We start from the raw sequence: 11,885 nt of genomic DNA, 5'->3' as shown, positions 1-11,885 counted from the left end.
ATATCTTTTTTTTTTTTTTTTTTTTTTTAACATCTTTATTGGGGTATAATTGCTTTACAATGGTGTGTTAGTTTCTGCTTTATAACAAAGTGAATCAGTGACAAGATATATCTTAATACCAGAGAGTGCAAGGGGTCAAGTTCTCTGATGACCCACCACCTGTGGCCACAAGGTCCTCCAAAGTGGACCTCGGATGCAGACAGAAATCCAAGTAAAAGTCGTCCAACGTTGTGTTCATGAATTTAGTTATTTAAGCCCAGAGTCTTACCATGCTTCCTGAGGCTAAACTCTTCGAGCACCTTTATCATGTTGTTTGGGAGCCGTTTTTATCACTCCTTTCCCACTTTTAAAGGTATGGGATGTGTTTCTCGTAAAATTAATTGAACAGTATCATCTCTGCGGCCTCTTGCTATTCTTGACAGATATTTTTTACGTTGAAAGAATTTTGCCTTCTGTAATACATCTTCTTTGAGGGTAGCTTTATGTGGTCCAGGAAGGAAGCTATACAATGAAAGAAAAGAAACCCCATAGAAGATAAATACCATTTCAACTGTAACAGATTCTATGTTAACCTGTCTTCCTAAATAATTGTGCACCCATTCCTTGTTGCATCCTTCCTTCAGGGTAAGTTTATTGAGATGATTCAATTGGGGATTGACACTGAACAGGTATATTAGAAGCTGATGAATAAGATACCTTGTCAAAATATGCAAAAGTATAATTTTAATAGGGAAGTTTCTTCTTCATGGAGTATATTTCACTCAGAACTTCATATGGTTGGCTCCTGTTTATTCAGATGTTGGTTCAAATGATACCTCCTTAGAGACCACCAGATGTATAGTTTTCCCAGTCCCAGTCACGCAGCACAACATGCTTATATTTTTCCTAACACTTATCACTATCTGATTTTTATTTACTTGTAAACTTTGTGATTTGTTCCCCCTCTTCCACCATCCCAGACAGAAAGTGTCATGAGACCATGTCTTGTCACCATAGTAACCCCAGGAACCTAGAGGAGTGCTTAGCACATGGTAGATACAAGTATTTGTTTAGTGAAAGCATCAATGAATGCCCCTTCTTCCCTCCCTTCCTCCCATCCATCCATCCATCCATCCATCCAAATGTTCATGCTTTATGGAAGGCACTGTGTTAGGTACAGTGGGGGACGCAGAAATAGCGCCCAGTTTGGCAGGCACACAAGGCGTTTGGATGAGAGTCGAGAGTAACCCAACAATAAAGGGAAGCTGGGGTCAGACTCTGGGAGGCCTTGAATGCCAGACTGATGACAGGGAATCAGAAGCCAAGTGCTGACCAGAAGTCCTAGCCTGTCCAATCAAACTTTCTGTACTGATGGAAATGTCCTATGATCTGCACTGGCCAGTATGGCAGCCACTGGTCACATGCGGCTGTCGACCACTTGAAACGTGGTTAGTGTGACCAAGAAGCTGAACTTTTAGTTTCATTTAGCTGAAAGCTAGTGGCTACTGTAGTGGACAGCACGGAAAGGGAGCCATTTCAGACCTCATCTCACAGGGAGGCAGTGGAAAGAGCCTTGGGTCCTGGAACATTCTTACATTCTAGGTCCTCTATTACTAGCTGAGCAGCTCTGAGTGGATCACTTAACTAGAGGGAACCTTGTTTCTTCAGGTGTAAAATGAGGATGAAAACCACCAATGTTGCTGTGAGCGACAATCGAAGTCCCATGGTGTCTGCTGGTTACAGATGAGGAGACTGAGTGTGAGGCTGCAGGAGAGGCAGAGCTGAGGCTACAATCAACTCTTCTGATAGAGTCCTGTGTGACTTCCACTCAACTAGGTTTTTATCCAGGACACTATAGAGACCTATCAAGATATTTGGAATAAGAAAGTGAAATGATAAATGTCATGCTGTCAGAAGCACCTGGGTATGGGTGCAGAACCACAGGAGGGCAGGCGGCCTGGGGCAGAGGTTAAGAAGCTATGTGGAGCCTGGCACATAAGCTCTTCATAAAATTTTTAGGATAAGTGAGAGCCTGGTGGCATAAGAGAAACTAACTGAATTGTGGTCACGGGAAGAGTCATGAGAACTCCAAAATGTTGAGACCAGGAGGACAGTGGCAACATTCACCATATTCACCATGATCCATTCCTTTGCATTTGGATTTTTCTGCTTTATCCAGCTATAAATCTGATCTGTCTCACAAAAACATCACTATTTAGAAAACGAGTAAGTAGAGGATGTAAAAATAATTTAAAGTTACTCTGCTTTCCCCTTTCTCTCTCTGTCTTTGTCTCTGTCTCACAAACACTCACGGCATATTCTTCTTTCGTGTATAATGAGAGCTGAGGGTAAGGGAGACATCAAACCAACCGAGAAGCCTAGCATTCACATCACACAGACCCTGAGGACTCCACACCTTATATACTGTATGTCTGGGCTTCTGTCAGTGCTACCAGAGATGCACTACATTGATCAACAAACTCCTCCCAATCACCAAGAACAGCGGCCACGGCTAAATTCCAGTGGAAATACAATTTCCTTACACCTTCCCCCATTTTGCTCTTCTCTATATTTTCTTGTTAATTTCCAGACTAAATATTATGAACTCAAATCCTCCAAAGTTGTAACTGTATGCACAAGCTACGGCCCCACAGATCGTGAGGGGACATTCTTTCAGGTCTGGAACATACTGTTTCCATGGCTTGAGTTTATCTTGTCTATACTGGTCTCTCCCCTCCACCCTCATTCTCTTTCCCTTTGCATTGGCTGCTTTTTATAGTAAATTCAGTTAACTTTGTTGTCTTCCTCCCTCTTTGTTAAGAAGAAGTTGTTAAATTGGTAATTGCTTCTATAGCATTGCGTTGCTATTTTTTCCCCTCAAATATTTTTATTCTTAAAAGGGTTGAACATGATAAACACCACATCTCTGAATTTTCACCTTTTCCACTGTGTCATACGTGGAGTTGGTATTGGAGAAGCATTTGATAAGAATCATTTGATTACTCTGGGAATCATACAGACTTCTGCTTTTCTTTCTCCCATTCTATATTGTTCAGATACTTCTTTGCTGATGGGTAACTTCGACAATATGTAATCAAGATAAAGAAACAGGACTGAAATACCGTCCATTCATTTTGCAACGTGTGCCCAGCACCAGTAAAGCTTCTAGAAAGAAAGATGTGGCAACTCGGTAAAATGTGGTGGGTGGAACTAATTGTAGATTTCAATCCTCTGTGATCACAGATTCCTTCAACCATGCAGACAACCAGGAGTCAGCCCAGCTGCATTTATTAGTTGACTGGATGTACTGGAGTGGAAAATGCAGACAAGATTACTTTTATTTCGAGAATTCTTTTTACCTTAATATACATTTTTGTGTGTCTAGAAAACACACTTTGGAAAGCAGAATTACAACAGATGTATATTCATATGGCACTGGCGACTGTGTCCATTTTTACAATTCAATTGTTCCGGTTCTGGCCTGTCATCACTTTCAAGTCTGGCACGAGTGCTTATCTGCCTGATGAATAGGCAGGTGGCTTTCAGTCTTTCACTGTCTCTGAGTGGATCTAAGTGCTTACATAGAGGGTGCCCTGCAATCTCTCCTTCGTGGGCATGTCTCTTGCTTGTGGTTTGGTTCAGTGTCTTTTACCAGAGAAGAACAAGCTTTTACCTGTATATCTCAGAATCTGACAGCAGAATGATCTATTTCTTACGTGGCAAGTCATCCTATGTCCAGGCCTCTTGCCTCTGCATCCCTTCTGTTGAAGAGCTCAGGCAGGCAGTTTCAGAAGAAGCTGTGTGCTTGTTACCTTTTATTATAGTCTTTGGTTACTTAGAGAAGGCCTGGGGAGTCCCAGCCTAACACATGGTCAGGGAGTCATTGATGGCAATGTGGATTTCATGACTCAATTCCTTATGCCCCAGCATTTCCTGACATTTCACCATTCCAGGTATGTGGGAGAATCTGAGCCTCCAGTGTATCTTAGGGCAATGTGCAGAAGCGGCAAGAAACACAGGGTGGGAATGGTTTCCAAAAAAGTCTTTAATTTGTATAGGCTGGCTCCCGCACCTGCCCTTGCAATTATCTATAATATGTGGAGCCTGATCCACGTGCAAATTCGAAGCCTCTTTCCACGCTACCAGACACCTGCAGCAGGGGGAGCCCTGCTCCTCCTGGACTGACCGCACAGGCCGGTTTAGACCTGACTTCAGAAGCATTTGCTGCTGGACAGTTCCCCTGCTTCCCAGCAAGGTGAGAGGCTTCTCGGAGCTTGTGAAACTGGGGCTTCTGGGCCAGGGGGAGGGCCTTGGGCCCCATCACCACACAGGAATGCACACACTGCACAGTAGGAGGAGCCACACTGTCAGAAGCATCTGTCTAAGTGTGATTCTCAGGGGCTGGGGCACTCTGATTTCAGTCAGATGTGGGGCACGTATGCACGTGTTAGCATGATTTACGCTGAAACAAACAACCACCAAAAAACCCCACTCTCCTAACTGATTTCAATTATTTTTAATTAAAAAATAAGTAATATTCATATATGCAAAGGCTATGATATATATGTATATTATTATTTTAAAATAACTTCTGCCTTTGTTGCTGATAATTTTTTTTTAATTAAGATATTTTAAAAAGTAAATTCTACTCTTATTCCATTCTTTGGGTATATGCTATTTTTTTCTATAACATTGCTTTAAAATATTTATTTATTTATTTAAATTAAAAAGCAGGTTTTACATCTTTAAAAAAATTGAAGTATAGTTAATTTACAATATTGTGTTAATTTCTGTTTTTTTAATTGTATTTTTTTATTGAAGTATTTAAAAAATTTTAGTATATATATTTTTTCTATTACACCTTAAGAGCAATGTTTAGCTCATTAGCTTTTAGAGTTTAAAAAATTTCCCTAATGTACTATGGAAAACACTATGGAGGTTCCTCAAAAAATTAAAAATAGAACTGCTATATGATCCAGCAATTCCACTTCTGGGTATTTGCCTGAAGAAAATGAAAACACTAATTTGAAAAGATATAAGCACCCCTATGTTCATTGCAGCAAAATTCACAATAACCAAGATATAGAAGCAAACTATGTATCCATCGACAGATGAATGGATAAAGAAGATGTGGTGTATATAGACACAATGGAATACTACTCAGCCACAAAAAAGAATGAAATAATGCTATTTATAATATGGATGGACCTAGAGGGTATTATGCTAAGTGAAATATGTCAGACAAACACTGTATGATTTCACTTATATGTGGAATCTAAAATAACAAACAAAACCTGCAGAAACAGATTCCTTGATACAGAGAACAAACTGGTGGTTGCTAGAGAGGAAGGGAAGGGAGGATGGGTGAAACAGGTGAAGGGGATTAAGAGGCGCACACTTCCAGTTATAAAATAAATAAGTCACAGGGATGAAATATATAGAATAGGGAATATAGTCAGTAACACTGTAACAATTTTAAATGGGGACAGATGGTAACTAGACTTATGGTGATCATCTAGTAATGTATATAAATGTTGACTCACTATGTTGTACACTTGAAACTAATATAACATTGTATGCCAATTTAAAAAATTTCCCTAACATAAGAAATAAAACTATAAACTTTCCTAAACTATGAATTCTGAAGCATCCCACAAGTTTTGGCATGTAATATTTTGATTATTATACAGTTCTAAGTATTTTTAAGTTTTCACTATGATTTTTTTCTCATTAGTTATTTAGAAATGTGATTTTGATTAAAAAACATATGGGCTTAAAAAATATTGTTTGTATTAATTTCTAACTTAATTGCACTGTGATCAATTGGACTGTATGAAGCCAGTTCTTAGAAGTTTGTTGACACTTGATTTATAAGCTAAAAACTGCACAATGAACCCCTGTACACCCTCCACGCTGATGCAACAGTTGTTAATGTTCCGTGTGTTCAGAAGAATGTCTCATTCTTCTGTGCAGGATTCTATACGAGTCTATTAAATCAAGCTTGTTACTTATGATTAAATCTTTATATCTTTAATTTTTGTCTGCTTGACCTAACAGTATTCAAACTGATGTAGCGAAATCTCCAACTCTGATGATTTTTTTTTTTTTTTTTTTGGCAGTACGCGGGCCTCTCACTGTTGTGGCCTCTCCCGTTGCGGAGCACAGGGTCCAGATACGCAGGCTCAGCGGCCATGGCTCATGGGCCCAGCCGCTCCGCGGCATAGGGGATCTTCCCAGACCAGGGCACGAACCTGTGTCCCCCACATCGGCAGGCGGACTCTCAACCACTGCGCCACCAGGGAAGCCCTCTGATGATATTTTAATGCCAATTTCTCCCTTTTCAATTTCCACATTGTATATTTCAAAATTATTTTATGACCCTCTTATAAATTTAGAATTGTTGTATCTTCTTCATGAATTAAACACTTATCATCATGTGCTGACCGCTTTATCTCTACAAAATAGTTTTGTTTAAGAGCATATTTTATAGGACTCACTTCACTTAGAAACTAATACAACATTGTAAATCAACTATACTTCAATAAAATAAAAAAAATTTAGGTATATTTTATTTGATATTAATATAGCTTTCCAGTTTTCTTTTTAAAATATTTGCCTGTTATACTTTTTTCCCATGATTTTACTTTCAACTTTTCCATGTCCTCATTTTGTAGCTGTGTCTCTTGAAAACAGTTATACCTGGATTTTATTTTGTTTTCTTAAATCCGTCACTCTCTAACTGGAACTGGCACGCTTAGTCTGTACATTTTTGTTATAATTACTGATATATAGAAGTGGATTGGATTCTGCTGTCTTACTTTGTGCCTATCACTTGTCCTTTTTTTCCTTTCTTGCTTTTTTATTTAAAAAATATTACGTTGTTGTTTGCTTTTATTCCATTTTCCCTTACTACATTTCGGGTAGTTAGCTACTTTTTATTTTTTTTCATGTGTGCCCCCCAAATTTTAATGTATTTTTTTAACATTTATATTGGAGTATAATTGCTTTACAATGGTGTGTTCGTTTCTGCTTTATAACAAATAGAATCAGTTATACATATATATATATATACGTATATATATATATACATATACGCCACATCTCTTCCCTCTTGCGTCTCCCTCCAACCCTCCCTAACCCACCCCTCTGGGTGGTCACAAAGCACCAAGCTGATCTCCCTGTGCTATGCGGCTGCTTCCCACTAGCTATCTATTTTACGTTTGGTAGTGTATATATGTCTATGCCACTCTCTCACTTTGTCCCAGCTTACTCTTCCCCCTCCCCATATCCTCAAGTCCATTCTCTAGTAGCTCTGTGTCTTTATTCCCGTCTTACCCCTAGGTTCTTCATGACCTTTTTTTTTTTTTTTCTTAGATTCCATATATATGTGTTAGCATACGGTATTTGTTTTTCCCTTTCTGACTTACTTCACTCTGTATGACAGACTCAAGGTCCATCCACCTCACTACAAATAACTTAATTTTGTTTCTTTTTATGGCTGAGTAATATTCCATTGTATATCTGTGCCTCATCTTCTTTATCCTGTTGATGGACACTTAGGTTGCTGTTGATGGACACTTAGGTTGCTTCCTGTTGATGGACACTTAGGTTGCTTCCATGTCTGGCTATTGTAAGTAGAGCTGCAATGAACATTGTGGTGCATGACTCTTTTTGAATTATGGTTTTCTCAGGGTATATGCCCAGTAGTGGTATTGCTAGGTCATATGGTAGTTCTATTTTTAGTTTTTTGAGGAACCTCCATAATGTTCTCCATAGTGGCTGTATCAATTTACGTTCCCATCAACAGTGCAAGAGGGTTCCCTTTTCTCCACACCCTCTCCAGCATTTATTGTTTGTAGACTTTTTGATGATGGCCATTCTGTCTGGTGTGAGGTGACACCTCATTGTAGTTTTGATTTGCATTTCTCTAAAGATTAGTGATGTTGAGCATCCTTTCATGTGTTTGTTGTCAATCTGTATATCTTCTTTGGAGAAATGTCTATTTAGGTCTTCTGCCCATTTTAGGTTTGGGTTTTTTGTTTTCCTGATATTGAGCTGCATGAGCTGCTTGTAAATTTTGGAGATTAGTCCTTTGTCAGTTGCTTCATTTGCAAATGTTTTCTCCCATTCTGAGGGTTGTCTTTTCACCTAGTTTATGTTTTTCTTTGCTGTGCAAAAGCTTTTAAGTTTCATTAGGTCCCATTTGTTTATTTTTGTTTTTATTTCAGTTACTCTAGGAGATGGGTCAAAAAGGATCTTGCTGTGATTTATGTCATAGAGTGTTCTGCCTATGTTTTCCTTTAAGAGTTTTATAGTGTCTGGCCTTACATTTAGGTCTTTAATCCATTTTGAGTTTATTTTTGTTATGGTGTTAGGGAGTGTTCAAACTTCATTCTTTTACATGTAGCTGTCCAGTTTTCCCAGCACAACTTATTGAAGAGGCTGTCTTTTCTCCATTGTATATCCTTGCCTCCTTTATCAAAGATAAGGTGACCATATGTGCATGGGTTTATCTCTGTGCTTTTATCCTGTTCCATTGATCTATATTTCTGTTTTTGTGCCCGTACCATGCTGTCTTGATTACTTTAGCTCTGTATAATAGTCTGAAGTCTGGGAACCTGATTCCTCCAGCTCCGTTTTTCTTTCTCAAAATTGCTTTTTCTATTCGGGGTCTTTTGTGCTTCCATACAACTTGTGAAATTTTTTGTTTTAGTTCTGTGGAAAATGCCATTGGTACTTTGATAGGGATTGCATTGAATCTGTAGGTTGCTTGGGGTAGTATAGTCATTTTCACAATATTGATTCTTCCAATCCAAGAACATGGTATATCTCTCCATCTGTTTGTATCATCTTTAATTTCTTTCATCAGTGTCTTATAGTTTTCTCCATACAGGTCTTTTGTGTCATTAGGTAGGTTTATTCCTAGGTATTTTATTCTTTTTGTTGCAGTGGTAAATGGGAGTGTTTCCTTAATTTCTCTTTCAGATTGTTCATCATTAGTGTATAGGAATGCAAGAGATTCCTGTGCATTAATTTTGTATCCTGCTATTTTACCAGATTCATTGACTAGCTCTAGTAGTTTTCTGGTGGCATCTTTAGGATTCTCTATGTATAGTATCATGTCATCTGCAAACAGTCACAGCTTTACTTCTTCTTTTCGGATTTGGATTCCTTTTGTTTCTTTTTCTTCTCTGATTTCTGTGGCTAAAACTTCCAAAACTATGTTGAATAAGAGTGGTGAGAGTGGGCAACCTTGTCTTGTTCCTGATATTAGAGGAATTGGTTTCAGTTTCCACCATTGAGAATGATGTTGGCTGTGGGTTTGTCATATATGGCCTTTATTATGTTGAGGTAGCTTCCCTCTATGCCTGCTTTCTGGAGAGTTTTTTATCATAAATGGATGTTGAATTTTGTCAAAAGCTTTTTCTGCATCTATTGAGATGATCATATGTTTTTTCACCTTCAGTTTGTTAATATGGTGTATCACATTGATTGATTTGCATATATTGAAGAATTCTTTCATTCCTGAGATAAACCCCACTTGATCATGGTGTATGATCCTTTGAAGGTGCTGTTGGATTCTGTTTGCCAGTATTTTGTTGAGGATTTTTGCGTCTATGTTCATCAGTGATATCGGCCTGTAGTTTTCTTTCTTTGTGGCATCTTGGTCTGGTTTTGGTATCAGGGTGATGGTGGCCTCCTAGAATGAGTTTGGGAGAATTCCTCCCTCTGCTATATTTTGGAAGAGTTTGAGAAGGATAGGTGTTAGCTCTTCTCTAAATATTTGATAGAATTCGCCTGTGAAGTCATTTGGTCCTGGGCTTTTGTTTGTTGGAAGATTTTTAATCACAGTTTTAATTTCAGTGCTTGTGATTGGTCTGTTTATATTTTCTATTTCTTCCTGGTTCAGTCCCGGAAGGTTGTGCTTTTCTAAGAATTTTTCCATTTCTTCCAAATTGTCCATTTTATTGGCATATAGTTGCTTATAGTAATCTCTCATGCCCCTTTGTATTTCTGCAGTGTCAGTTGTTACTTCTCCTTTGTTATTTCTAATTCTATTGGTTTGAGTCTTCTCCCTTTTTTTTTTTGATCAGTCTGGCTAATGATTTATCAATTTTATTTATCTTCTCAAAGAACCAGCTTTTAGTTTTATTAATCTTTGCTATTGTTTCCTTCATTTCTTTTTCAGTTATTTCTGATCTGATCTTTATGATTTCTTTCCTTCTGCTAAGTTTGGGGGTTTTTGTCCTTCTTTCTCTAATTGTTTTAGGTGTAAGGTTAGGTTGTTTATTTGATATGTTTCTTGTTTCTTGGGTAGGCTTGTATTGCTGTACTTCCCTCTTAGAACTGCTTTTGCTGCATCCCGTAGGTTTTCGGTTGCTGTGTTTTCATTGTCATTTGTTTCTGGTATTTTTTGATTTCCTCTTTCATTTCTTCAGTGATCTCTTGGTTATTTAGTAGTGTACTGTTTAGCCTCCATGTGTTTGTATTTTTTACAGAATTTTCCCTGTAACTGATATCTAGTCTCATAGAATTGTGGTGGAAAAAGATACTTGATACGATTTCAATTTTCTTAAATTTACCAAGGCTTGACTTGTGACCCAAGATATGATCTATCCTGGTCAATGTTCCATGAGCACTTGAGAAGAAAGTGTATTCTATTGTTTTTGGATGGAATGTCCTGTAAATGTCAATTAAGTCCACCTGTTTAATGTGTCATTTAAAGCTTGTATTTCCTTATATACTTCATTTTGGAGGATCTGTCCATTGGTGAAAATGGGGTGTTAATGTCCCCTAGTATGATTGTGTGACTGTCGATTTCCCCTTTTATGGCTGTTTGCATTTGCCTTATGTGTTGAGGTGCTCTTATGTTGGGTGCATAAATATTTACAATTGTTATATATTCTTCTTGGATCGATCCCTTGATCATTATGTAGTGTCCTTCTTTGTCTCTTTTAATAGTCTTTATTTTAAAGTCTATTTTGTCTCATGAAAATTGCCACTCCAGCTTTCTTTTGATTTCCATTTTCATGAATATCTTTTCCATCCCCTCACTTTCAGTCTGTATGTGTCCCTAGGTCTGAAGTGCATCTCTTGTAGACAGCATGTATACAGGTCTTGTTTTTGTATCCATTCAGCCAGTCTGTGTCTTTTGGTTAGATCATTTAATCCATTTACATTTAAGGTAGTTATCGATATGTATGTTCTTAATGTATTTTTAAGAGTCTTCAATAGCCTAACCACCAGCCCAAACAACACAAATTCCTAGAACACTTTAAGTCCATTCATTTCCCATGACATATTATTGCCCCTTTTTTCAATGCTGTCTTTTTTCCCTTTAAAACTCAAGGCTTCATTTTTTAATAACAAAATATAATTTTATTGTTCACTGTCTTTTCTCATGTTTAAATAATTAATATTTATTAATACTTATATTTATAGTCTTAGTACAACTTGTTTTTTCTGTTAAAGCCACCAAGGGCCAAATGTTTTATATTCATAGCTTTTTAAACAAGTATAGCTTTTTGGTAACCCTACAAATTTGATATGACTATAATTTAAAAGTACAACACTTATTTAGATTTACCTAAATATTGACAATTTTTTTTTTTTTTTTTTTTTTTTTGGCGATACGCGGGCCTCTCACTGCCGTGGCCTCTCCCGCCGCGGAGCGCAGGCTCCGGACGCGCAGGCCCAGCGGCCACGGCTCACGGGCCCAGGCGCTCCGCGGCATGTGGGATCTTCCCGGACCGGGGCACGAACCCGTGTCCCCTGCATCGGCAGGCGGACTCTCAACCACTGCGCCACCGGGGAAGCCCGACAATTTTTTTATCATCTACTATTCTTGCATCACAGTCCTTCCTTCTGTGGTCTTTATTTTCCTTAAAGTACTTTTTTTTTTTTTT

The 11,885-nt window shown here is 38.1% G+C and overlaps 1 protein-coding gene across 1 annotated transcript in view; it reads right to left on the bottom strand.

Moving 5' to 3' along the window:
• Nucleotides 1–11,885, bottom strand: part of COL6A6 (collagen type VI alpha 6 chain) — a 110,380-nt gene continuing 98,495 nt past the window's right edge. Inside the window, exon 36 of the mRNA XM_004283433.4 lies at nucleotides 1–501. Within this exon, the coding sequence (XP_004283481.4) occupies nucleotides 330–501 (172 nt within the window). The 3' untranslated portion in view covers nucleotides 1–329. The remainder of the gene's footprint in view (nucleotides 502–11,885) is intronic.

The sequence above is a fragment of the Orcinus orca genome, chromosome 5 (genome assembly GCF_937001465.1).
Source record: "Orcinus orca chromosome 5, mOrcOrc1.1, whole genome shotgun sequence".
Taxonomy (NCBI): domain Eukaryota; kingdom Metazoa; phylum Chordata; class Mammalia; order Artiodactyla; family Delphinidae; genus Orcinus; species Orcinus orca.
Note: the sequence above shows the minus strand (reverse complement) of the source record. Positions and strands in the feature narration are given on the sequence as shown.